The 27763-nt window shown below is 45.9% G+C and overlaps 1 protein-coding gene across 1 annotated transcript; it reads right to left on the reverse strand.

Moving 5' to 3' along the window:
* Positions 1-60: 60 nt before the first annotated feature.
* On the reverse strand, positions 61-27685 carry Tekt1 (tektin 1). The gene is made up of 8 exons (XM_059271127.1): positions 27563-27685; positions 25864-26070; positions 16042-16207; positions 12802-12930; positions 12309-12452; positions 9216-9438; positions 926-1122; positions 61-310 (listed from the first exon to the last, which is right to left on the reverse strand). The coding sequence occupies exons 2-8, from the start codon at positions 26051-26053 to the stop codon at positions 100-102; spliced, it is 1260 nt and encodes a 419-aa protein (XP_059127110.1). The 5' UTR covers positions 26054-26070; positions 27563-27685; the 3' UTR covers positions 61-99.
* Positions 27686-27763: the final 78 nt, after the last annotated feature.

The following is a 27763-nucleotide window of genomic DNA, read 5'->3' on the forward strand; positions in this document are numbered from 1 at the left end:
AGAGGCTGTGGCAGGCTGCCCAAAGCTCTGCCCTCCTGAAGTAAGAGTTCTTGGCTACTGTTGTTGTAAGATGTGGTTTAATGAGGATCTGAACGGCACCTAACAGCAGATGGCCTCTGCACGGATGCCCCCCTCCCAGGACCCGTGGTCATCGCCATCGCGAGGCGGGATGGACTTCCTCATCGACATACACAGCACCTCGTCGATGTAGATGGTGTTCTCCTTAACCTGGATCTCCTCCTGCAGAGCCAGCTGCCTGCGGTACAGCGCCTTCAGCTCCATCTGAGCCTGAGCCAAGGTCTCCTTTAACCTGGGAAAAGGAGAGGAGCGTGGGGAAGCTGGGGAAGCATCACTTGCTCTGCACCGCTTTTTATGGGGGGCGCAGGGGGATGTGCTTGGATGCTCAGTTAAGTTGACAGGGCTCATCCCCTTGCTTGCTTCTCAAGGGAGTGCTTTCTGGCTGGTGGCCACAGGCAGGCAGGCTTATGACACATATTTGCTGGATGTAGTGGTATATACCTGTAAACCCCGCACTCAAGGGATGGATGATGACTTAAAAACCCAGCCTGGGCTACGTAGAAAGTTCGAGACTAGCCCGAACTACTTAGCAAGAACTGGTCTCAAAGCAAGAGTTAGGGGACACTGCTCAGTGGTGAGCCCTGGGCTTTATTTTCACCACTGGAAAAGAAAAGCCAATGTTTAAAACGGCAGCTATTATCTAAACATCTGGATTTGGACTTTATAACAAAATGTCTTGGGGTTGAGATCTGCGTCACGGATAACAGCTGCCTTGGCTGAGTTATCCGACCTGGTGTCTAGGAAGGGCATCCTTCCAACCATACAGAGCCAGCAGCACCCTCAGCTGGGCCCCTCCCTACCATTTACAACACAGTCTGACGTCAGATCCCAGCAGGGGCTGGCCCACCTGGCAACATTATGGTTGATCTCCTGAATCTCCTTGATCAGCCGATACTGAGCGACATCGCGACACAGCTCCACATTAGGCCGGTGCGTCCTGGTTTCCAGGCGCGTGTGCGCTACCTTAGCCGGCCCTTCTTGGTCCAAGATGGCATTCTCAAGAGCGGCAATGTTTTTCTCCTGGGAAGCAATCTCTTCCATAACCTGACGGAAAGGATCGGAGTGGATGAGGATGTGCCCCTTGGAACTGTCGTCACCATGCACATTAAGAAGACCCGACCTCACATTCCCGCCTAAGCAGAACCCTAGACAGTCTGATCACTTGTCTCCAAAGCAGAGATGCTCGTCCAACTGTGGAGCCCCAGGCACCAAGCGCATCTGACTGGCCCCCGTTACCGGCTCACCCACACAGATGGTGTGAGTTCCCTGGAGAATGCCCTCAGCAAAGGCTTGGCCATTGTAGTAGTTTGAATGAGAAATGTCCCCCATAGACTTGCGTATGTGAACATTTGGTTCCTGGTTGGTGGTAGTGTTTGGGTAGTTATGGAACTTTTAATAGGTAGAGCCTTGCTAGAGGCAGCCTTGGAGGGTTTATGGTCTCACCCCACTTCCTGCTTTCTCTCTTTCTCCTTCCTGTGTGTGGATGAAGTTGTGAAGTCTCCTGATCTTGTCATCAAGCCAAGACTTCCCTGACAAGAGGGCTCTACCCTCCACCCCTCTAAAACTGCGAGCAACAATAAACACTTTTCTTCCCTGAGTTGCTTTTGTAGGGGTGTTTTTATGACAGCAACAGAAAGGTAGCTAATACATCCAGTTATGAACCCACGCTCAGGGCCTCTTGCCTACACGGTTACAAAGTTCATCTCCCCAGTGCCTATATGAATATTTTTGAGATTTGCTTTGTGCACCGAAAGAAACTTGTACATTATTCTGTTTTCTTAAATTAGAATTTCATTAGGGTTATGAGTATATACTGGTACAGAAGACCTGCCTGCCATGCACAGGCCCTGGGTTCAATCCCTAACACTGCCAAAAAAAAATTTCTCCTTGAGTTTTTTTTTTTTTTCAACTTGGCATCATGAAAAATTCCACACATACTGAAGGGTAGGCAGGCTAATGAACCTCTTTTACATCTATAGATAGATAGATGGATAGATAGATAGACAGATAGATAGATAGATACATAGATACATAGATAGATAGATAGATAGATAGATAGATAGATAGATAGATAGATAGATAGATAGATAGATAGGCAGGCTATAGATAGCCTAGCTCAGCATGGTAGCACATGCCTTTAATCCCAGCACTCAGGAGGCAGAGGCAGGCAGTTCTCTGTGAGTTTGAGGCCAGCCTGGTCTATGTGGTAAGTTCCAGGACAGCCAGGACTACACAGTAAGACCCTGTCTCAAAAAACAAAAACCAACCAAAAAAAGATATCCAATCTTATTTCATCCACATGTCTCTCTCTACCCACCCTATCCATCAGCCTACTTGTTTTATTTTACTCTACTTGTTTTTATTTTGCTTTTTTCTGAGACAGAGTTTCTCTGCATAGTCCTGGCTGTCCTGGAACTCACTCTATAGATCAAGCTGGTCTCAAACTCAGAGATCCACCTGCCTCTGCCTCCCGAGTGCTGGGATTAAAGGTGTGTGACACCACCACCCAGCTGCAATCTAATTATTTTAAAGTAAACCTTGGGTATTGTATCATTTCTGTGTCAAATATTTGAGTCTATGTTTCTAAAATAAAAGGATTCTGCTTTTCATGTAGCACATCCACAGTATGTTTATCACACCAAGAGCATGGTCCCTTACTATCGTGGCTGCCTACCCTTCTGATTCCCACAGTCCCTTACTAGCATGGCTGCCTATCCTGATTCCCACTCATCTGTGTTTTAAAGGCTGACTTATGAAGATTAGAACTCAGACGAATTCCGTACACCATACTTAGGTTTTCTTAAACTGCTTAACTCTCCCTAAGTTCAGGGCCAGAGAGGTGGCTGAGTGATTAACAGCACTTGCTGGTTCTACAGAGGACTGGAGTTGATTCCCAGCTCCCACACCAGATGGCTCACAACCCTGGGACTCCAGCTCCAGTTGGTCCAATGCCCTCTTCCGGCCTCCTCAGGGAACTCACGTGCATGTGGCACACATGCTCATAAATAAAAATAAAAGCGATCTTTAAAAAGGATTTCTAAAGTTCACTTTACAGATACTACACTATTTGAAATTTAGCAAATGTGAGGGTAGCTCGGCGATTAAGAAGACTTGCTGCTCTCTCAAAGGACCTGGGTTCAGTTCCCAGCACCCACACGACCATTTACAACCTCTGTAACTCCAGTTCCTAGAGATCCAATGCCCTCTTCTGGCCTCTGTGGGCACTAAGTATAGACATATATTCAGGCAAGATACTCATACACATAAAATAAATAAATGATTAGTTTGAATTTGGCAAATGTTAATCCCTTTTACTTGGTTGTGATTAATAGTTTCTTTGACTTCAAACTTAGCTAAAATCCTTTGTCTATTTACAGCTGCATTTATAAACTGATGCATATTTTGATACTTCAAATATCGTAATAAGAGAAACCTTCTTCCCATCTAATTAGTAAAAAAAAGATGAGTCATATGTTCTCTTAAACGTCCTAATATTGTCTCCAAATAGAATTTCAGAGCCATTGAGGCAGCTTAAGGGGTTAAGGCGTTTGCAGTCAAGCCTGACAACCTGAGTTCAATTTTCAGAGAAAATTAGGAGAGAACTGGCTTCCCACATCTCATCCTCTGACCTCCATGCACACACACACACACACACACACACACACGAAGTGAGTAAATGATAAGTAAATAAAAATGTTAAAATTTCATTTTTAAGATTGTGGCTAAATCAATTACTTAATTGCATATTTTCAATATATATAATTTTGAGACAAAAACTGAAAATGAGGCTGCAAGAAAATTAAGTCTCCAGGAGTGAGAGCTGAGCAAGGAAAGTCATTCACCAACTAATTAAATCACTTGTCTGTAGAAAGGAAAGGAAGTATGTCCAGAGAATATAAACTCGTTCGTGACAATTATTCCTTCTGCGGAGTAGTTACCACATAGATACCAGCTACATGGACAGAAGCTCTCACCTCACTGGGGCAAATATCAAGGAATGAGACTGATCGTGTAAAGGGGTGAAGAGTTTTGTGAGGAACCAGGCCATTTTGCATTCCCACGGGCCATGAGTAAGAGAAAGGCTTGGGCCGACAACCTCAGCAGTATCTGATGCTGTCGTCTTGGGTTTCCTGCAGGCGCATGGGGTCTTCTTTTTGTTTTAATCTGATAATTCTTGATGCCTTAAGAGGATGAGCAGATTTGTATGTGCTTAGTCAGACCAGGAGAGAGTTATTAGTGGGGTGTCTGCCCAGATCCCTCTCTGATTTATCAGATGGATGTTCTGAAATCTTTCCTCCTACACCTCATGATGAACTTGTATTCTATGAAATGTTTTATATTTTAATGGACTGAAAAAAAATCCAAAGCAGAATGCCTTGCACCAGGTAAATTATAGAAAGCGCCATTTCTTAGCGTCCCTATATGAAGTCCCATTGAGACGCAGTCATTGCTTGTTGGTTTATTTACGGCCACTTCTGAACAAGGACAGAGTCAAGGGGTGTTGACAGACTGTGTGTGATGCTCTCATTGCATTGCAGTGTTGCCCAGGGCACTGTCAATCACAGCCAGGCAGTTAGAGCGCCATGGTTTTCCAGCCACCCCCTCACCAGTGACATCTTATTTCATTGTCTCATTACCAGTGTCTCAGTCCCTTCCTGTTGGTATTTCAAAATACCAAGAGCTGGGGAACAGATAAGAAATAGGAATTGATTTCTCACAGTTGGCAGGTACCGTGTCTGCAAAGGCAGCTCTCTTTGCTCTGAGACAGCGCCCTGCTGCTGTGTCCACCCATGAAGGCAGAGGGCAAGGGTCTGCCAACTTCCATCCATCCCTTCTGTGAGGGTCCCGAGGAATGCCTGCTAGAGGACCTACCTCTTGGAGAATGGGTTTCAGTATAAATTTTGAAAGAGACACAACTATTCAAACTAAGGCCCGCTGTGTACACATCATGTTAAAACAAGAAACCCGAGTGTTGCGTGCTGAAGGCCCAGTGGAGCTTTCAGGGTTGATGGGTTAGGAGTCGGACCAACGCATCTGTTACACAGTGACGCAGGATGGCAACACTGTACACTGGCATCATTAGCCACTGCATCAGTCACAATGTTCTCAACTCCCAGGAAAGCAACGATCAGGAAACAAACAGACAGACAGAAAATCTCGTCATTTGCAGTGTCTCAAAGTGAAAATGAGGCCGCAATCAAGGGTTCCAATTTTGTTTCATTGCCAAGCAGGGAAGCCGTTCCCAGCTCACTGCATCATGTTTAATGGCAGCAGCTAAAGGAAATGCGTCCAAAGAACAGAAATTTGTTCAAGATTGCTCATTATGCAAAACAGTTGCTTGAAAAATAGACCAGGGACCAGAGTAAAACCAATACTTGCTTTTTTTGTATAACTAATAGTCAATTTCATACGGTTTCCTTTTTCTTGTAATGAGTTGTCAGGTGGTCAATATTGCTTATTGGAGAAGTGTCGATGCTGTGTTGGACGTGACTGAAGAGTTAGCCTCTACGAGTACTCTACACGATATGACTATTCCAAAAAGTTGAGAAAATGTGCCTGGGCTCGGTGGTAAGGCGCTTGCTGGCAGGCAGGAGGACCCGAAGTCAGATCCACAGCACCCACATAAAAGCTGGGAGCAGTGGCGCTCTTCTATAACCCCAATACTGGGGAACGGTCACAGAGACTGGAAGTTCCCTGGATCTCACTGGCCATCCAGCCAGTCTGGCTAAATTGGCAAGGTCAAGGTGCAGTCAGTAAGAGACCAGATGTAAAATAAATAGATGAATTTTTTAAAAATTAAATTTAAAAAACACATAAGGGGAAGAGTAATAGAGGGAGGCATCTGTCATTAACCTCTGGACACACAAACACACACACATACACACTCACACACACACTCATACACACTCATGTACACACACACTCACACACACATACCTGTGCACACACACACACAAACACACTCACATACACTCACACACACACTCATACACACTCATGTACACACACACTCACACACACATACCTGTGCACACACACACAAACTTCAGAAATTGCTATCAACACAACCTAAAGTAGAATATGTTAAGATGTCGTGGTCCTAATACATGTTGAGCAGAAGTGGGCTGGGCCGAACAAGTTTACAGAGCCTGTGAGGACACAAGTTATCGAAAGCCTATGGTTAGTCACTGGACTATTCATCAAGAAGTGCTTTGTCGAGGCTGGGGAGACGCCTGGCTCAGTTGAAGTGCCTACACACCAGCACAAGGAACTGAGTTCAGAGCCCCATTGCCCACCTTTGTAAAAGCCGGATGTGGCCGGGCGCACATGCAGCCCCAGCACTGAGGTTTGGGGGTCAGAGACAAGAGGATCCCCAGAGCCCCAGCACTGAGGTTTGGGGGTCAGAGACAAGAGGATCCCCAGAGCTTGCTAGTCAGTGGGATCTATGAGAGACTTGGTCTCAAAAAGTTAAGTAGAAAGGAATGGAAGAAGACACTCAAAGTCAACCTCTGACCTCCACATTCGCATACACACACACACACAAGCACACACACACACAAGCACACATATGCTACACACACGTATATACACAGTAATTTTTAAATGTACTTTGCACAAACATTTGGCTCTGTCATGTGCTGCTGCACTAGCTTCGTCAACAGTGAACATCATTAGCTCTCAGATTTGACTGACACACCATTTCTTTAGAAACAGCAGCTCAGTGGATCTGTGTGCTCCACGGCTCCGCAGTTCAGTGACTTCACCGTGCTTACATTTTCTTATGGTTTATTTTAGCCCAGGGCTAAGATCGGAATTTTCCTGAATAAGAAGAAGAACCCTCAACCATTGCTAACAAATGCTGGATGCTTTTGGAAATCAGCTTTCCATACAGCCTCAAAAACAGTCCTCCTTGAGCCTGACCTAAAATTTTGAAGCAAGACAGCCCCGAGGGACACAGCTTAGGACGCAGTCACCTCGGGCACCTGGTGTCAAGCTGCTCTCCACACCTCCTTGCTATCAAAGTTAAAGCAGGAAGGAAAATTTCCTTTCCTGCATAGATTTGCAATGACATTTTCCAACTCCCAGCAGTGGGTTCTGACCTCAAAGCCAAAGGAATTGCTCACATTTCAGAGTTCACTTAACAGTGTGGTGAAGGAGCGGTGACCTCACCCTCAGCCTTGAGGGATTTACATGCTAAAAGGCAAGTATGGGGGGGGGGGGAGCAGCTGACAGAAATCCACCAGCGTTCCCCAAGAAATGAACAGAGCCAATTAAAATCATTTGCTCAGACGTTTTGACATCATCTGGCAGTACGGATCTGAATGAAATGATATTTTTAGATGAATTATGTAACAGCTCGTTACAAATCAGCATTGGCAAGGGAATGCTTTGCAAGGGATTTCCTAGGAAACGCTAACTTTGCATCAGAACAAAGCAAGATGCTATTCTCCTCCCAACAGAATCCCTCTCTTCTTATAAGTAGACCATTGTTTAAAAACTACACTCCATCACTATGATTACTGTTACTACTGAATTTCTGTCAATGAAGAATTTTTGGAAATGTGTTGTTTTCCTTGTTGTATAAATACCAACCTAATACCACTGAATGATGCCTCTTGGCCCATAATGCCTACAATATTTACTATTTGATTTTTTTATAGAAAAATATTTGCCAACCTATGCATTTGATTATTTTAAATATTATTACTTAATTGTAAATCTTTCAGAGGATTAAATATGCTTTGCTGTTGTCTCATTGTAAACAAAATGAGAGCTGAATGTTGTCCTTTCAGCCTGTAAAATCCCTTCCTGACCAGGGAGGCCTCTAGCAAATGAAGGTCACATGGGCCCCTTCCTCTTGGGACCTAAGTCCGAGACTTCCAAATGCGAATGTGGGACCCCAGAGTCACTCAAAGTCCATGCTCGCTTATTCTTCTGTGTGTGTTAGGCATGTGTATGCAAGTGCACATGCCCATGTGTGCATGTGTGGAGGCCAGAAGTCAATGCTGGATGTCTTCCCCTATTGCTCTCCACCTTCTTTCTTGAAACAGAGTCTCTCAGTGAATCTGGACCTCACCGCTCCAGCTAGACTAGCTGGCCAGCAAGCCCTCAAGCTCCGGGTCTCCACACCACCCTACTCCCCGCCCCAGCACTAACATCCACCACAGTGTGTGCCTCCGTGCCTGCCTTTAACATGGGGGCTGGGGATCCAAACTCAGGCACTCCCTTATGCTTGTACATCAAGTACTTTACCTACTCAGCCACCTCCCCAGCCCCAAAGAATTAATCATAAAAATACAAAGTACCGGATGATGTGCTAAAATAATTTTTATATTGGAAGTTAAGTAAAATGTTATATATAATCAATTTCACCTACTTCTTTTTAGTGTCTTAAAAGGAGCTACTAGAAGACGCAAGTGAGGAACGTGGCTTGCATTGTATCCCACCTCACCTCACCCTTCCATGCAGTAGCCCTGGCATGCCCCCCATGTTACAGCTTGGCTAAAGGATGCAGAGAGCTAGAAGGATCTGCTTAAGTCCTTCAGCTCACCGTTGCCAGATTCTCAGGGTCTCCATCTTTTAAGTTCAAAGTAAAGCCCATTCCCACTAGACTCTACTTCTCCATGTCTCTGAGCTCAGATTGACCCTCTGTGGTCAGGACGCAGGTCCTGAAGCAAGGAAGGTGTGTGGGAGCTGGATCCTGTGTGCTCTGACGGTTAAATCCTCAGCGACTCTGCCAGCTCTTTGTTAAACGGGGAGTCTGAAATGGACCATGGTGGGGATATTTACACCGTGGGAATCTGCAAGTTCTACGCCTCAGAGACATTTTATTGTTGACTCCTAGAAGCCGTTTGCCATTATGACTCTGAGCAACTAGCAGGAACAGTTGACCAGGGAATTGGAGCTAGATTTGGAGAAACGGGGTACTTGAGCACATATGAGTTCAGGACCCTTCTCTGCACGTTATATAAAGAGGACATAAGGCTGTGCCCAGATCCCAGCCTCCGTTCTCCTGCTTCTGGGCTCTGTCTCCTTGCCAATCGGCAGGGTGAGTGTCAGCAGAGGCTCAGCACACACAGACATTTATGCTTCCACGAGAAGACCTCATGAATCCAGTGTGTCCCCAGGGACCCCACCTTGGCCAGATGATCAGCCAGTTTGTTCCTGGCATCCTTGGTCTCCTTCAGCCCGTTTACGAAGGCCGTGTCTACTACATCGCACTGCCTGCGCAGGTCATTGGCCGTCTGGGACAGGATGCGGTCCACCAGAGTCTTCAGCGTTATGGAGTTGTTCCACTGCTTGTCCGCCCTCTCCACGTTGGCATTGGAGAAGTCCAGCCAGTCCTCCAGACTCACGGAGCTGCAACACAAGTTCCTCACTCAGGCCGGGGTAGCAGGGGCAACTTCTGAGAATGACTGGAAACTAAGCTACCGCCACCCCACAAGTACCCAGGATGTACCCAGCCAATGGCAGTCCGCCAACGGCGGTATCTTTGGAAGCCTCCCATGTCGGTGCCAGACACTGAGCTGGCACCTAAAGACGTCACTTCATTTCATCCCCAGGAAGCCTACTAAGCTACTTTTATGACCCCAGCTTCACAGAGGAGAAAACAAGCTCAGAGAAATGAATGAACTTAGTCGAGATCACAGAGCTGGAGACATTGAGCTTCAATACAAAATACAAGAGCAACAATAGTTAGAACCTAGCACACTGAGTGAGGGAAGCCAGGAGGTGAACAGGTCGCTAGTTGGATGAGGAGCTGTTGGTAACCTTGATAAGTATTTTAGTAAATGTTATCTGAAGGTTTACTTTTATTTTATGTGTATGATTATTTTGCCTGCGTATATGTCTGCACCACGTGCATGTCTGGTGACCACAGAGGCAAGGAGAGGCCATCAGATCCCCTGGAACTGGAGTTACAGATGGTGGTGAGCCACCGTGTGGATGCTGGGAATAGAACCTGAGTCCTCTGTGAAAGTAGTAAGCACTCTTAACTACTAAGCCATCTCTCTGGTTTCCTAAAAACTGTTATTCATAAGCACACACCACAGAATGCATGATGTTATTTAGTAAAAAAAAGCAGGCAAACAACTCTATTAGAAGAAGTCAAGAGAGTGTCTACTTTGAGGGAATAGAAAAAAAGTATTAGGCAGAAGGAAACTGAGGGAGGCTGAGGCAGGAGGATCTCAAGTTTGAGGCCAGCTTGGGTTACATCAAAAGTTTTGTCTCAAGAAGGAGGAGGAGGAGGAGGAGAAGGAGAGGAGAAGGAGGAGGAGAAGGAAGAGGAGGGTGGGCCAATAGGTTTCTATGGTAACAGGGTGGCAGGTGTTATTTCCCTGCATCCCAGTGGACTGCCTGAGGATTCTCCACTTGGTGACTACAAGCAGTCCCCAGAGGTCCCTGTCTCCCTTGCCTTAAGGATGAGAACAAATTTGCCGACTTGTTTCTCACAAGTCCAAAGATGAGATGCCAGTTCTGAGGCTGGCATAATAAAAAGCGCCACAGATTTCTTAGACCCTCTCCCTCCCACCCTTCACCTCTCTTTCTCTTCCATCACTTGGGATGGGAGACGCCAGCTTCCATGTCATGAACTGTCCTTGGAGAAGTTCACAAAGCCAGGAGCCGAGGCCCACATCATCACACGAGTCACCTTGGAAACCAATCCCTCCCCAGTCCAGCCTTCAGATGGGTGCAGCCCCAGCCTCCAGCTGGACTTCCGCCTAAGGACACCTTGAGCCGGGCCACCAGTTAAGCCATGTCTACCTCTCAACCTACCCAAGATCGTGAGATACTAAACATTTATTATTCTGAGAAGCTAAGTTCGGGGGTACTTTATCTTTCTATTTTTCATACATTAAAAAATACTGATACAATGATAATCATTCAATTTTGTATAAGTATTTGCTGTATGTACTCTATGTGTGTATATTTAATAAAAAATCAAATATGAAGGAGTTAGCTCTACAATATAATACTTATTACAAGTTAAGGGTCCAGTAAGCTAGCTCAACAGGCAAAACTGCCTGCCACCAAGTCTACCGACCTGAGTGGGATCCCTGAGACCCACAGGTAGAAGGAAAGAACCAATTCCATAAGTTGTCCTCTGACCTCCACATGGGCACAAGTGTACCCAGCCATCCACACACATAGTTTTTTAAAATACAAATTAGATATTACGTAAAAGACACACACAGTTTTTGCAAACTAAACAAAATGGGCCTGAGTGTTGGATGTGCATGTGTTTCTGTGGTAATCTTGGAAAAGGACTGATGTGGGAAGTTATTATTCACCCATTACTGTAGTTTTTACAATTTTCCACTTGTTAAACTATAAATAGATGAAGGAGTATGTTGGGGAATATTATTTTTGGGTGTGTTACTTTTGTTTATGTTGCATTTGTTTAACTTTGTGAAGCTGTGTTACTTTGCCTGTCTAAAACACCTGATGGTCTAAAAAAGAGCTGAATGGCCAACAGCGAGGCAGGAGAAAGGATAGGTGGGGCTGGCAGGCAGAAAGAACATATAGAAGGAGAAATCTGAAAGCAGCAAGAGAGGAAGGAAGAAGACATCAGGGGCCAGCCACACAGCTACACAGCAAGCCACAGAGTAAGAAACAATGAAAGGTATACAGAAATAGAGAAAGATAGAAGCCCAAAGGCAAAAGGTAGACAGGCTAATTTAAAGTTAAGAAAAGCTGGCAAGAAACAAGCCAAGCTAAGGCTGGACATTTATAAGAATAAGCCTCGGGCTGGAGAGATGGCTCAGAGGTTAAGAGCACTGCTTGCTCTTCCAAAGGTCCTGAGTTCAATTCCCAGCAACCACATGGTGGCTCACAACCATCTGTAGTGAAATCTGGTGCCCTCTTCTGGCCTGCAAGGATATGTGCAGACAGAACACTGTATACATAATAAATAAATAAATCTTTAAAAAAAAAAAAAAAAAAGAATAAGCCTCGTGTGTGATTTACTTGGGAGCTAGGTGGCGGGCCCCCTAAAAGAACAAAAACAACCAACAACAGGAATACATTATAAGTCTTTGGACATGCTGTACCAGTCTTTCTTAAAGTGAGAGAAGGTTCTGGGCAGGGGCAGGGTAAAACTGCTCAGCAGATGCCTTTCCCCAAGCCTCCCAGCTCCAAGGGGCTACAGGAGGCATCCCCGGCAATGTCAGACTGAGAGAGGACCTGGGTATTCCCAGCATCACCTATACCAGCCGCAGGGCCCCACTTACTTGGGCTCGATTCTCACAACATTCTCAGAATATTTGATATTTGGTGAGTTATTGTTGAGTGAGAAGCAGATGTCGTCGATAGTTAGAGCCACAAACTTATCCTTCAAATCCTTTTCCAAATTGTACTTGGCAGAGCGGTTCAGCCTGAAGGAAGAAGGTAAACCGGGTTTCTCCCTTGGGAAGGGCCTGTGACACCTGCAGGATCATGGGAGGCCCTGGAAAACGAAGCTGAAACTGTCTCTTTTCAGCATGGCCTCTCCTTGCGCCCCACTTCCACGTCCCCAATGCGCACGCGTGCCATTTGATGCTTGGTCAGCAAAGGACCCCAGTGAGTCACCCTGGTGAGGTGCCGCCATAATCCGCCCGCCACTGGGGGGCGCCAGTGGGGGAGGCAGGAACCCAGACTCCATGCTAGCGTTTCCACTTCGGGGTGCAAACCGTCTGTGGGGTGCGATACACCGGTTCCCCTGAACTTGGGTGGGGTCTGCGGTACCTGATCTGCTCCGTCGTCTCCTCCAGCGTGCGCTTCAGCAGGGCCATGACGCCGCGGATGATCTCGGCCTCCTTCAGCAGCTCCTGCTCCACGACATCTTGCACCAGATCGATGCCCACTCGCTTCTCCCTAGTGGGGAGGGGCAGGAGCGTGGGACACTACTTTGTGCCTGTGCCTCTTCAAAATATCCGAAACGCGTGCAGAAACCTGGCCTGAAAACCACACATGAGCGACCGTGCCTCACTACCCCCACCCGGACCCTTGGATTTATTGATTTTTGTTTGATGGCTTGCTGGCTGCCGGGTTGGTTGGCTTTTAAGACAGGGTCTCCCTATGTATCCCAGGCCGGTCTCCTGATCCTCCTGCCTCAGCCCTTGAGTGCTGGGACTCCTGCTTGCTGCCTCTTCCTGCTCAATCTGGCCATCTGCTCTAAAGTCTTCTTCCTACGTACTCATTGCAAACACCTCTCTTTTGACCTAGAATTTCAAAGACAGGTGTGTCTTTCCTTGGTCCTAGTCTTGTTTTTAGACAAGAAATTGAATCCAGAAAGAAAAAAAAAAAAAAAAAAGGTTCTGCTATAGTGTTAGTAACAAGTGGTATTCCACCACTGAGCCCTGGCTATGGGACGAACACTGGGCTGTTTGGTTTTGTTTTAATGTAAATATTCCCTCTTGATCGGTTTAATTCCCTCTTAATGGAACCCAGGCCCTGAAGCATACTAGCCAACTGTGCTACCACTAAACTACACCCCCAACCCTTCCACTCAACCTTTTAAAATACGTGTGGGACACTGAGTCTCAGAGGAGTGAAGGAACTCACCCAATGTCACATGCTTCTGATCAGAAGCATCACGATACACCACTCCCCAAAACCACCCCACGCCGGGTACTTTGTTATTTCAACTCTGCTTGGTAATACTTGGGTTAGGGGAATCCCCTAACCACGTGCTGTGGAGCCTGAGGTGTATTATGCAACATTTGTTTCTTGACGTCCCCTTCTGTAAGTGGGGATAACTATTAGTACTTCATAGGGTGTGCCAAGGAATGGACATGATAGAAAGCAGTGTTCCTGCCCCTGGTACATAGTACATGCTCACTAATTCAGCACCCTCTGCATTTATAGTTAGCCTTGGGCTTAGGAGCTTGCTGAGGGTGGGGCGTCACTGCCCACCCTTGCCTTCGAATGCCCTCTAAATCCATCTGGGAACCACTGACTGCTTGCTGCACAGGATCAGGGCTAAGGTCATGGGGGAACCGGGCTTCTACTGAGAAAGAACACCGTGTGTTTGGGAACGTGCAGAGGCCTCAGTGCTCCCAAGTTCCTCTCTTTCAGGGCCTGGAGAATTCATTGGGGCCCAGTTATGACAAACTCTGCTAAGCTAAGGACGTTGAACTCTACCTTGAAGCTGTTGAGACTCAGGGCTGCAATTACAAGGTTTGAAGCTTGGAGTGGCCTGTAAGACTCAAGATTTGGTCACGTTCACTCCAACATCAGTATGGGGCTGGGGATACAGTAGAACGCTTGCCCTGGTGCTCATGAAGTACTGCGTTTGATGGCTAGTTCATGTAAACTAGATAAATGGTACTTGCTGGTAACCCAGCACTGAGAAGGTGTGGTTAAGAGAATACAAAATCATCCTCAGCTACATAGTGAACGTGAGGCCCACCTGAGCTACACATGCCTCTATGTCAAAAATGAAAATGAAAAAGTGAGTATGGACAATACGCTGGGTTGAAAGGTCCTCTGCTAGAGCAAACCACCAATGAGAGCCAGGCATAGTGAGACAACACTGAAGATGTGGAGTTCTAGACTTCTCTAAATTGCATGTAAGTTGTTCTAGGCCAGCCTGAGCAACAAAATGAGAGCCTGCCAAAACAAACAAAAAAACACAGACTCATCAGTTCATCATAACTCTCCAACTAGACTAGGAAACAGGTCTAGAAATTGGCATTGCCTAAGAAAATAAGAGAATAATCCTGTTCCTGGATTTACAGATCATCAGAAGTGTGTCCGTACTTTCTAGACAGCAGGGTGCCCTGTGCATCCCAGCAGGCTTGTGCCTCCCAGCAGCTATGGGGGTCTCTTTCTCACCCTCTTCCCTGGAAATGGAACCCCTGATACTTTAGCGGAGCACCTGGCTGCCCCAACTGAAGACAACCATTTCCCAGCTTCTACTGGCCCAGTTCTGTGGTTATGTTCTGGCCAATGGGACACACGTACAGAGAAATGGTGAATGCCAAATTCTACTTATTCCTACTTGCTGGAAAAACAGACTATCTGGAGCTTAGGTTGCTATCTCAAATCATAAGGTAGCCTAGGGATTAAAACTCATGTTCTTGAGGTAACAAAACACAAAAAGCCTGGGACTCTAATACTATAGGGCATCAGATCCCACTAGAGATGGTTGTGAGCCACCATGTGGTTGCTGGGAATTGAACTCAAGACCTCTGGAATAGCAGCCAGTGCTCTTAACTGCTGAGCCATCTCACTAGCCCTCTTCCCCATGACTTTTAAGTGTTTAAAAACGGCCAGTGTAGAGCTGGAGAGATGGCTCAGCAGTTAAGAGCAGTGGCTGCTTTTCCAGAGAACCTGGGTTCAATTCCCAGCAACCACATGATGGCTAAAAATGTCTGTAACTCTGGTTCCAAGGGGATCTAGCACCCTCTTCTGGACTCTTCTGACACTGTACACACATGGTACACAGACATACATGCAGGCAAAACACACACACACACACACACACACACACACACACACACACACACTAAAAATAAATCTCAAAACATTCTTAGGTGACAGAAAGAGAAACTATTTTAAGATTAATTTTGTGGGTTTTGTAATTCTTTTCTTTCTGTTTTTTTTTTTTTTTTTTTTTTTTTTCGAGACCAGGTTTCTCTGTGTAGCTTTGCGCCTTTCCTGAAACTCAGTCTGTGAGACAGGCTGGCCTCAAACTCACAGAGATCCTCCTGCCTCTGCCTCCCGAGTGCTGGGATTAAAGGCGTGCGCCACCACCGCGCGGCGTTTTTGTAATTCTTTGACACTCACCTATATTTTTAGTTAGAGGACAGCGGAGTTTGGCATGAACCACATGTGATGTTCCCTCCACAGACACCATGGGCAAGACAGGCTCCATCTCAGCTCCCACAGAACACCTGCCTGCCGGTTTGCCTACTCCACCCACCGTCTAGCACAGTCGGCTTTGGCTACCTGGCACGGAGTCCCCTGCATCAGGTCACTAACCTGTAGGCCAGGCAGGTCTCTGTGATGTGCAGGGGCTCCTTAAAGCTCTCCAGGGATTTCTCCAGGCGAATCTTGTAGATGAGCAGATCATCTGTCTGGTGAACGAGCTGTTCAAGCTTGTCATCTAACTCCTTCTTCCAGAACTTGACCTCCTCCTGTCTCTGCTCTGAGGCACACAGAAGTCACGCCTGAGTGTGCCGGCTCTTGGTGGAGCCAACCGTGTGTACGTTTGCAGTGGTGCTGGCGATGGAACCCAGACCTCTCGCTTGCTCACCGAGCCCCACCCCTACCCTAGACGCCTTGTGGAGACTTTCATGACACTACCTGAGATTTTCTCTTTTCTTAGAGCTGGGCTTCTAGGGACACCACCATCATCTGTTTTTGTTTTTGTTTTTGTTTCCTGGAAACAGGGTCTCACTATGTAGCCCTGGCTGGCCTGGGATTCACTCTGTAGACCAGCGGGGCCTGGAACTCAAAGAAATCCACCTGCCTCTGCCTCCTATGTATCGGGATTAAAGATGTACTTCACCACCCCTAGTTTTTTTGACATTTTTATACATGCTGATCAGTACATATGGGGAGCAACGTAGCTCAGTTGGTAAAGAACTTGCCTAATGCACAGGAGGCCCTGGGTTCAACTTCCAGCACCCACACAGACTGGGCATGGTAGCACAAGGCTGTGATCCCAGTACATGGGAGCTGGAGGCAGGAGAATCAGAAATTCAAGGTCACTCTCTCTCTCTGCTACACAGTAAATGCAAACCAGCCTGGGCAACCTTGAGACACTGTCTCCAAGATATGTCTAAAAAGATATACATAAAAAATAAATAAACACATGTTTATTAGCAAAAGGGAAGCAAGATATTTCTTCTTACACTCAACAGAATACTTAACACTAAAAACCCTAATTCTTCGACTAATCTCTATTTTTAATAACTCATTTATTTATATATATATTTATTTATTCATGATACACTCTTGCTATGTAACCCAAGTTGCCTTTGAACTTTCCTTCCTCTTGCCTCGGCCTATGAGTGCTGGAAAAACAGGTATGCACCACCACCTCTAGCTGATAACTCTGTGTGTGTGTGTGTGTGTGTGTGTGTGTGTGTGTGTGTGTGCGCGTGTGCGCATGAGTTCAGGTGCCTGCAGAGGCCAGAGGGGTCTGCTCCCTCAGAGCTGGAGTCATAGGTGGTTGGGAGTCACCGACATGGTTCTCTAAGAGAGCAGTATGCACTCTTAACTGTTGGGCCATTGCTCTAATCCTGTAACTTTTAAATTGTATCAAAGATGTAAATGCGTATTGTTTGGAAACAGCATGACCCAGTCTGCGTCTGCCTCCCTCCTCCCCTCGGCCACCTCTTAGAGTGCTGATTTCAACACTCCCATCATTTTTTTCTGGCATTTGCTCATATCAGTGTCCGTTCATCATTAGTTTAATACTATCTGTTGATTTTTCATGATAAAAGATAATGATTTGCATTTTCTTCAGAGCTGAGAATTGAACCCAGGTCCTTGAGCATGCTAGGCAAGCTCTTTAACACTGAACTGTGTCCTCCACCCCTGGATTGCCTTTTAACCAACTCAAAACAACAGCCTTCTGGTCCTTCCAGACCCCAATTTATTTATATGGACATTTTATCAAACACTAGCCTACTGTCTACTGAATATATAACATTGTTTACACTTGAGTCCAGTAGTATATTATGATAAACTTCTTGCATAACTTTCTTTTTTGATACAATTATAATTGCATTATTGCTTCATTTTCATTTTTTTAAAGATTTATTTATTTATTGTGTATATAGTGTTCTGCCTGCATATATGCCTATCTGCCAGAAGAGGGCACCAGATCTCATTACAGATGGTTATGAGCCAACATGTGATTGCTGGGGATTGAACTCAGGACCTCTGGAAGAAGAGCCAGTGCTCTTAACCTCTGAGCCATCTCTCCAGTCCACTTCATTTTCTTTCTTTTTTTCTTTTTTCTTTTTTTTTTTTTTTTTTTTTTTTTGGTTTTTCGAGACAGGGTTTCTCTGTGTAGCTTTGCACCTTTCCTGGAACTCACTCGGTAGCCCAGGCTGGCCTCGAACTCACAGAGGTCCGCCTGGCTCTGCCTCCCGAGTGCTGGGATTAAAGGCGTGCGCCACCACTGCCATTTTCATTTTTATGGTAAGCCAAAGAAGTAAGTTTGTTTGTTTGCTTGTTTGTTTAGAGAGTATCTCACTCTGTAATTCAGGCTGACCTTTAATTTCCTTTTTTTTTTTTTTTTTTTTTTAAATTTTGGTTTTTCAAGACAGGGTTTCTCTGTGCAGCCCTGGCTGTGCTAGAACTCACTCTGTAGACCAGACTGGCCTTGAATTCACAGAGATCTGCCTGCCTCTGCTTCCTGAGTGCTGGGATTAAAGGTGCATGCCACCACACCCAGCTCATGGCCTTGAATTTTCAATCTTTCCATTTCAGCCTCCCAGGTCCTGGGATTATGAGCTATGCCACCACACCTGACTAGAGGCAAATTCATTAAACAGTACAAGTAAAAGTGTGCTGGTATTGTGTTCCCCAAAATATTGTGCACCCTAATAAACTTATCTGGGGTCAGAGACAGAACAGCCACAATATTAAACATAAAGGTTAGGCAGTGGTAGCACATGCCTTTATCCTAGCATTCCAGAGGCAGAAATCCAGGTTTCAAGGATACAGCCAAGCCTTTAATCCCAAAAAAAATGAGCCTTTAATCCCAGGGAGTGATGGTAGAAAACAAAAAAGGTATATAAAGCGTGAGGACCAGAAACTAGAAGCATTTTGGCCTGGTTAAGCATTTTGGCTGGTTAAGCTTTTAGGTTTTGAGCAGCACAGTTCAGCTGAGAGCCATTTGGATATGAGGACACAGAGGCTTCCAGTCTGAGGAAACAAGATCAGCTGAGAAGTTGGCCAGGTGAGGTTAGCTGTGGCTTGTTCTGGTGCTCTGATCTTCCACTTCACCCCAATACCTGGCTCAGGTTTGATTTTATTAATAAGACTCTTTAAGATTTATGCAACATAAAAGAGGGCTGATTATAAAGCAAGCTGCGTAAGAGCTAACGAATTCAGAATGAGTAGATTCACATTTGAATCTTAAACTTATTAGTTATGGATTGTGTAATTACCAATGTCCTCTACCTAAAACAATATGAGTCAGCATGTGCATGTCTGTGTGTGTGTGTGTGTGTGTGTGTGTATGTGTGTGTGTGCTGTATCATGCTGTGTATTTGTACACATATGTGGATGTGTGCGTATATCATGCGTACACAGAAGCCAGAGGAGAATGCTGAGTGTCCTTATGAATCTCTGCCTTATTCCTCTGAGATAGGTTCTCTTACTGAACCTGGTGGCCAGCAAGGCCTAATAATTCTCCTTTTTTTACCTCCCCCACAGTGCTGGGATTACCAACAGTAGTTAGCTTTTTATGTGGGTGCTGGGGATCTGAACTCATGTCTTCATGCTCACACAGCAAGCAGTCTTACACAATAATCCATCTCCCCAGCCCAGATGACTTCTTTCTCAGAGAGGATGAGTTATAGGAAACATGCAGATGGTAAGATGGTTACTATAGCAACCACTTCAGGGGCTGGAGAGATGGCTCAGCGCTATTCTTGCAAAGAACCAGAGTTCAGCTCCCAGAACTGGCATTAGGTGGCTCAAAACCACCTGTAACTCCAGTTCTGAGGATCTACTGCCCTCTTCTGGCCTCCACAAGCATCTGCACTCACGTGTGCATACACAGACACATGGACACACATAAAAATAAAATCTTTTTTAAAGTAACCCCTTCACTTTTTTTTAAATTAATTACTAATGCTTCCTCAAACCTTTGGACAGAACTGTTAGTTTCCTGTCAATCAACCCCAGCTAGTCTAGTACTTAGGGAACTGATGGTGGTTCCCTTCTGGGAACATCACTCACAGGGCCCTTTCTCCTCCTACTGTGACCAGGTGACCTGCTCTGCACCACTGCATCAGCCCATCAACCCTTTGGTCTTGCTTCCAGGAACCCCCTGGGTATTTCTTAGGTACTGGAGTCCCATTTCCTGAGTTGTGTTTCTTCCTCCTCAAATTCACCCCTTCAACACACAGAAGCACACCCTCCAGGAACTTCCTAAGACATGCATGTGTAGGAGATGAAACCTTTGAACAGCTGTAAGCCTGAGCACCCCTTTCTTCTACCACGGCTATTGCATGGTGTGGCGCTCAGCTGCGTACTGGCTTGTAGTACGTAAACCCTTTCACTCAGATTTCTATGTCTCTCTGCCTCCTTCTAGTTTTCAGAGTTTTGTGGACAAGAATGAAATGATTCTGACCCTGGAGGATTCTTTGTATGTGAACTTTATGTCTGTTTCTCCTGGTGCTTTGAAACCTCACACTGGTGTCAATCTTCCTGTGCCAGATAACAGACATCAACTTGCTCAAACATATACATAATTGTTCATGGATCATTCCTTCTCATCTCTATTGTCTCCATTGGCACTCCAGAGTCCCCACTGATCACTGAGCCTCCCAGACTGAGCCTCCAGTTTGCTATCTTTTTTCCCCTTTCTCCTTTTTAGTTATTCTTGGAGAATTATTCAATTTTATCTTTTAAAGCTTCTTTGGATGTTTAACTTTCTACTGCTTTCCTGTTTTTCATTTCCAAGGCCCTCCGTTCTCTCGATGTCTCTTTTCCAAGGCTGCTGCAGAAGATCAGGGGTCTGGAGGATCTGTTCATTGCTTGAACGAAGTACTGCCTCCAGGGTGTCCATGTTTGTTTTTTTTGTTTTTGTTTTTTTTTTTGTTTTTTGTTTTTTTTTTTTTTTTTTTTTTTGTGTGTGTGTGTGTGTATGCGCACGCGCGCCAGGCTGGAAATCTTCTTTAGATATGTGACAGATGTAGTGCTGAAATGCTGCTTGGAAGCCCTGTCTGTGAGGACAATGCTTGCCTACGAGAATGCTTTTTGAACAGAGCCATGAAGCAGGGCCCCAGGCATTTCCCTGGAGACTCTCCAAACACGCTTATCTGCAGAGCCTTCTTTTCCAAGGCAGTTAATTTCTCCATAGAAATCCCTTGTCAGGAGGGGGGACATGTTGAAGCCAGGCTACCAGTGTCCTGTAAACCAGCCCTTCACTGAGTCCTTTGACTTCAGGTGCTCTGCTGGCGTGAGGGCAAGCTGGAACGGAGAAGGGGCTCTTTCTAAAGATTTTCAACATGGTGTTCCCAGCTCTGTCTTGAATCTCCAGCCTTAGCAGGAGCTGGATGCACCCAGCTTTGCATATTTCAAGGTTTCTACACCATGAATCAATTAGTCCAGTGTCCCTGTGTGTGTAGCTGCTTTTTGCTTTCCGGTTTCCAGCATTAACTGTCCATCACTTTCTGCTGCGGCTTCATCCCCACCCATCCTTGTCCTGGGGGCAAAGCTTTCAAGAACTTTTGGCTGGAGTTTTATAGAGGGCCTGCGTCCGTCCGTCACAAAAACCGAAGTCTCCTTGCTCTCAAACTGGCCTCCATCCTGTGCATTTTTCACTGCCCTACTAGAGCTGCTACCTCAGAAGCCACCAGTGATCTTCAAGTCACCAGTTCAAATCCATTTTCCACCTGCCCTTCAGCCTCCTCTAGGCTTAGACAAGCACCATACAATGGAAGGCATCCTCACCCACAACACCCTCACTTCCTGAATTCCACGACCTCGACGCCTCATCCTCTTGTTCCTGCCCTTGACCCTCTCTGTCCCCTTCCCCTTTTTTTTCTCCCTCAGCACGTTCTCTGACCAACCCCATCCACACAGCTGCTCCCACCGCGACATGCAATGACTCCCTGATTCCTCTCGCTTCCTCCTGATTTCTCATGGGCTACTCGCTGGACAGAGTCGTCCAAATTCAAGGTCCCTCAGGCTTGCCACAGCTTCGGCTCACTCACCTGGCATTCGCTGCTCCCACTTCAGTACTCAGTGCATCAACTCCCACATCCTGCCTTGTCGGCTTATCCTTGGCTTCTGTTGTTAAAATTCATCCATAAATTATTGTCGCTAATTAGTGTGCGCTGCCATTGTCTTAGTCCGGAATAACTTTAGTGGTCTTTTTATTGCTCTTTTGTACTAGAATGAGTATGTCTTCATCAACTTTATCCTTGGAACCATCTAGTACAATACTGGCCATATTTAATGGGGGGAGGATTAAGTCCATGAAAGGATAGCCTGGATACACTCAGCAAGCTAAGGAGTCATACAATCAAGTTTTGGGGGACACTGTTGCATTCATCTTGGGGTCTATTTATTTTGGGGTGCTTAAAGCAATGTAGGTGAAAATATATGGCAAGCAGTATGGCTTCCATAAAAGAATTCTGGTAGCTACAATTTCTATTTGTAAAACAAAGAGGATTGTGATGCAGTTTCTAAAGAGGGATAGGGGAGAGAGGTACAGAAAGGGCTGGGTCTGGAGACACAGCTCAGCAATAAAGAGCTCTGGCTGCTCTTGCAAAGGACCTGGGTTCAGTTCCCAGCAACCACATGGTAACTCACAACTGCTTGTCACTCCAGATCCAGGATGTCTGACGCCCTCTTCTGGCCTCTATAGGTTCTTGCACACACAATAGTATATATAAACTCAGACACACAGGCATACACACAACAATAAAAGATGAATCTTTTTTAAAAAGAAAGAGAGGGAAGAGGAGAAAAGACTAAGGGGACCAAGAGCAGAACAGTGAGATGTCCCAATAAGAGGGGAACGGAAAGAGAAGGGTCAACAGTCAGGAAAGGGGAGAAACGGCCAGAAAGAAGGCAGATGAACCAGGTGAGAGGCACCCCCTGGCTTCCCATCCTGGAGAAAGGCCAAAAGGGAGGAAGACTTAGTGCTCCATGGATCAGGAAGTCAAAGGGTCACTAAATAAGGCCAGGGCGGTTTGTCCCTCTCCTGTCTGACAGACCCTTATGGGTCAACCCACACCCCAGGGCTTTGTGTGCTGGACTCATCTCGACTTTCAGATGGAAATCCTGCAAGGACAGACGTCAGTCTGGTATGTCCATACCACCAAAACCAGCACAGAAACTTTAAAGTTATTTTATCTTTTTATTGAAAACTGCATCTTTAGAAAAGTATATTATAAAATGTAATGAGCGAGGGCACTAAGGACCAAATACCTGACTCAGGAAACGTTATCAGCATCCAGAAAGGTCTTGCTTGGCTCTTTCTCATCCATGTTCCTCACACACCGCTCTTGAGTTCTCATAGTATAAATTACTTTTTCTTTGATTTCTAAAAATGAAATAATGTGGCCAGGCGGTGGTGGCACACACCTGTAATCCTAGCACTTGGGAGGCAGAGGAAGGTAGATCTCTGAATTCGAGGCCAGCCTGGTCTACAGAGGGAGTTCCAGGATAGCCAGGGCTACACAGAGAAACCCTGTCTTGAAATACCAAGAGAGAGAGAAAGATCCATTTACACAAATGGATCTTTTTATTTTATTTTTTTTCACTCCACATCTTCTTGGGTTTGTGAGATTCCTCTGGGGTGGTGCATTAAGCTGCAGATCTGCTAGCCCCTTCGCTGCCTAGGGGAGGTGCTATTTACCCACTCCGGTGTTAAGGAACACTGCAGCATAGATCTGCAAATAGACATTAGGTTTCATAGCTAAAAGTGCAACAGCAGAGTGAAAGTTTAGACACACCCAGCTTCAACAGGTACGGGCAGCACTTTCTAAAGTGATTGTACCACCGATTCTTCTGCCTGCGACGAAAGGGTTCTAGGTGTGCCTGCCGCCCACAGTCCCACTTCCTCCCCAACACTGGGCCCTTTTCCTTTCTTTTTTTCTTCCCCTCTTCCTCACTAGCCATTCTGGTGGGTGTGTGATACCCTCTCAATTACAGTTCCTTCTTATAATCTCAGCACTCAAAAGGCTGAGGCAGGAGAACCACTGAGTGTTCAAGGCTAGCCTAGTCTACAGAGTGAGAATTTGTCAGGGGAAAAAAAAAAGCCCTCCTCTGAAGGTTTCATGGGTTTACCTTTCTTGTTTAGATATGGCACACACCTAGATTTGCTTTTGTAGATGTGTGATGAGGCAGGGGTTGGGGTGTGGCTTTTCCTTCCAGCCAGCCATGCCTCTCTACCTTTTTACAAGCAGCTAGCCAGTTTCATCGGGAAGCCCGGTGGTGTTTTTAATTGGCACTGTGATGAATCTGTAGGTCAATTTGTAACATTAAAAATTGGGTTAGTGGTCACCCTGTGGGGTGACTAAAATACTGAATTTTTCTATGCACTCATTTCCAAATCCTGCATTTGTTTATGACCTCTTTGACTGGTTGCAGTAACGGGTTGTAGTTTTCGGTGGAGAACTTCTGCACATCTTTTGTTAGCATTATTCTGAGGCATTTCGTATGTTTTGTTATGTTTCAGTGCTGGAGTAGAACCTAGGGCCTGATGAACATTCTATCACTGAGCCACACCCCAACCCTTTGGTTTATTTTGTGTTGTGTTATGTTGCTGTTATTTCCATGGATACATGATGTGTACATCTGGGCACATGTGCCACTGCATACATGTGGATGCCAGAGGACGAGTTCGTAAAGTTGGCTCTTTCCTTCCACGTTTACCCAGGTTCTGGACATCAAACTCAGGCTGCCAGCCAAGCCATCTTGCCAGCCCCTTGATGATTTTTATTTATTTGTTGTTGTTATTTTTTTTCTTTTCTTTTCTTTAATACAGAGTCTCTCTATATAGCCCTGGCTGTCCTGGAACTCACTGTGTAGACCAGGCTGGTCTTGAAATTAAGTTTTGTTTTTTGGGGTTTTTTTGTTTTGTTTTGTTTTTTTTTTTGAGACAGGATTTCTCTTTGTAGCCCTGGCTGTCCTGAAACTCGCTCTGTAGACCGGGCTGGCCTCGAACTCACAAAGACCCACCTGCCTGTGCCTCCCGGGTGCTGGGATTAAAGGCGTGCGCCACCACCGCCCGGCAAGATCACCATTCTTTACGTGCTGCTTTTCAGCATGGAATTGTTAAGATTGAGTTGTTCTCCCTGTAAGATGCAGCTCAAATGTTTATCTCTAGGAATTTGCCCAGTTCTCCAGTTCCTGCCCCGCCCCCAGCTTAGCTCTCTTTACTCAGCACTTACCTGGCTCTATATTGATCAATGACTTTCATACCTTCCACCTTTCAAGGTGGGAACCCGTGAAAGCACAGACTCTGCTCAACCCCCGGGGTGCTCCCAATGTGTGGTCCATACATATCAATGAATGGGAATCAAATTGGTGAATGAATGACAGAGGGCTGAAAATCAGATGGTGTTACTGTGTCTGTCTTTTATGGCACCGGTCTTCAGCACAGAACCTGCAGAATGAAAATGTTCTGTCCACCCCCATACTTCAAGAATGACACATTGCCACACCAAACTGCTGTGGATATCGCTATATGTAAATAAACTCTGATTGGCCAATAGCCAGACAGGAAGTATAGGCGGGACTAACAGAGAAGAGAATTGAGGGAACAGGAAGGGAAGAGGGAGACTGGCTGGAGCCGCCGCCAGGACAAGAAAGATGTAAGGTACCAGTAAGCCATGAGCCATGAGGCAAAGTAAAGATTAATAGAAATGGGCTAAATATAAGAGTAAGAGCTAGACAATGACAGGCCTGAGCTAATGGCCAAGCAGTTTAAATAATGTAAGAGTCTGTGTGTTTATTTTATAAGTGGGCTCTGGGACTGGCGGGACTTGGTGGCGGGAGCTGGAGAGAAATTCTCCAGCTACACCAAACAATGGCACTAGAGCTAGCCCCCAATAACCTCATCACGATGCAGTCACAAACATACGAAGCACACTGTCTTACCAAGTTTCTTGTTCACATCACTCTGAGACTTCTTGGTGGTCTTCTCGATTTCATCCACAAGCCTCTGGCTCTCTGCCACCAGGCGTTCAGATCGGGACCTTTGGGCCTCTGCTCTGTGGTATTGGCTTTTGTTAGCAATATACCACTCGGCAGGAAGGAACTTGGGTGGAGATTGCAGTAGCTTGGCCATTTGAGATTTCCACAGTCCTGATCAAACACAGACAATTTTGCATTAAATGAAAGCAACAGGTTTTTTTCTTTTTCTGCTATCGTCACCATCATCGAAATGTGACACTCATACTGGAATGTGCACAAATCATAATCTGAACCAAGCATATCTGTGTAGCCAGCTCCCAGATCAAGAAATCAATGTTACCAACATGTCAAACCTTTCTAGTCCCTAGTTGCCACTCCAAACACACAGGGTGACCACTAACTTGATCTTTATGCTACATATAAGTTCCTTTGGTTTTGAACCACACACAGTGTATTCTTTTGCACCTGGGACCTTTTATTTGACTTCGTGTCCATAACAGTGGTCAGGTTGCTTATAATGTAGCTCGTCCATTCTCACTGCTGTGTAGTGTGCCAAATGACTATATAAAAATCAGCCTGTTTCTATTGCTTATGAATGTGTGGACTCTTCTCACTTAGGGCTATCACAAGAATGCTATTAATATTCTCCTATATGTCTTTTGGAGAACAATGAGTTTTCATAGGGCTTGCTGGACCACAGAGCAGTGTACTGGCTAGTCTTATTTCAACTTGACACAAAGCTAGAGTTATCTGAAAGGGGGAAACCTCAATTGAAAAAATGTCCCCACAATATCCAGCTGTAGGACATTTTCTTAAATTAGTGATTGATGGGGCAGGGCCCAGGCCATGGTAGGTGGTGCCATCCCTGGGCTGGTGGTCCTGGGTTCTATAAGAAAGCAGGCTGAGCAAGCCATGGGAAGCAAGCCAGTAAGCAGCACCCTTCCATGGCCTCTGCATCAGCTCCTGCCTCCAGGTTTCTGCCATATTTGAGTTCCTGTCCTGACTTCCTTTGATGATGAACAGTGATGTGGAAGGATAAGCTAAACAAACCCATTCCTCCCCAACTTGCTTTTTGGTCATGGTGTTTCATCACAGAGATAGAACCTCTAAGACAAGCAGTGTTCTTCCAAATACATGAACCCAGACATGTTATCTAAGGAACAAACAGCTGTAACATCTGTAAGCCAACATCTGGGCATTGTGACTATGTTACAAAGAAGGAGAACATAGGAGAAATCAGCTGATGGAGGCGGGCAATCACGGAAAGAAGAAAATGTGGTCCCCTGGCTCTGAACAACCATCGTATCTGCCTTCCATAGACAAAGCTGAATTCTGAAGGGCTCCTCCTCTGGGCCCTACAACCCTAGCATCTATCCTAGGGGCCGCTGAAGCCTTCACAACTAAGGATGGAGTCAGATCAGATCTTGACTAGGCTGAGCACCGGGGCCCACGCGGCCCTCTCAGACACTCCTGAGCTCCCCAATCCAGTCCCTCCTATGGTCTCTCCCGAGTCTGTCTCAGCGTGGCTTCCTAAGATTTAACTTTGGACAAGCGTGAGTAGTCTCAGAGAGGGGACCTAAATCAGGGCTGATAGCGGATCCCAAAAGACACATGGCTATGGGTAGGGAGAAGGGGTCAGTGAAGTGGATTGGGGTTCACTTACCTCAATGCCTTAAAGAGCACAATCTAAGCCGGGGATCTCCTTACCCCAACTGGAGATCCTGGCTCTGAAAGAACCAGGAGGGAAAACTGCTGTCTCTATGGCAACCGGACGCGGAAGGCTCCCTGGTTGGAAGACTGCGCAAGCGCGAACGTGCGCTTTGCGAAAGGGAGACCCGCTCAAACTTGAAGCTATGACGGTGGA

Source organism: Peromyscus eremicus, chromosome 8a (assembly GCF_949786415.1).
Source record: "Peromyscus eremicus chromosome 8a, PerEre_H2_v1, whole genome shotgun sequence".
Taxonomy (NCBI): domain Eukaryota; kingdom Metazoa; phylum Chordata; class Mammalia; order Rodentia; family Cricetidae; genus Peromyscus; species Peromyscus eremicus.

Bases quoted from the DNA above. Each gene is read 5' to 3' on its own strand.
- Tekt1 (XM_059271127.1), bottom strand. From the start codon at position 26,053: ATGGCCAAGCTACTGCAATCTCCACCCAAGTTCCTTCCTGCCGAGTGG. The intron at 12,453-12,801 runs GTACCGCAGACC...TTCTTCCTTCAG, and splicing joins GAGACGACGGAGCAGATCAG to GCTGAACCGCTCTGCCAAGT. The intron at 311-925 runs GTGGGCCAGCCC...TCCTTTTCCCAG, and splicing joins ATCAACCATAATGTTGCCAG to GTTAAAGGAGACCTTGGCTC.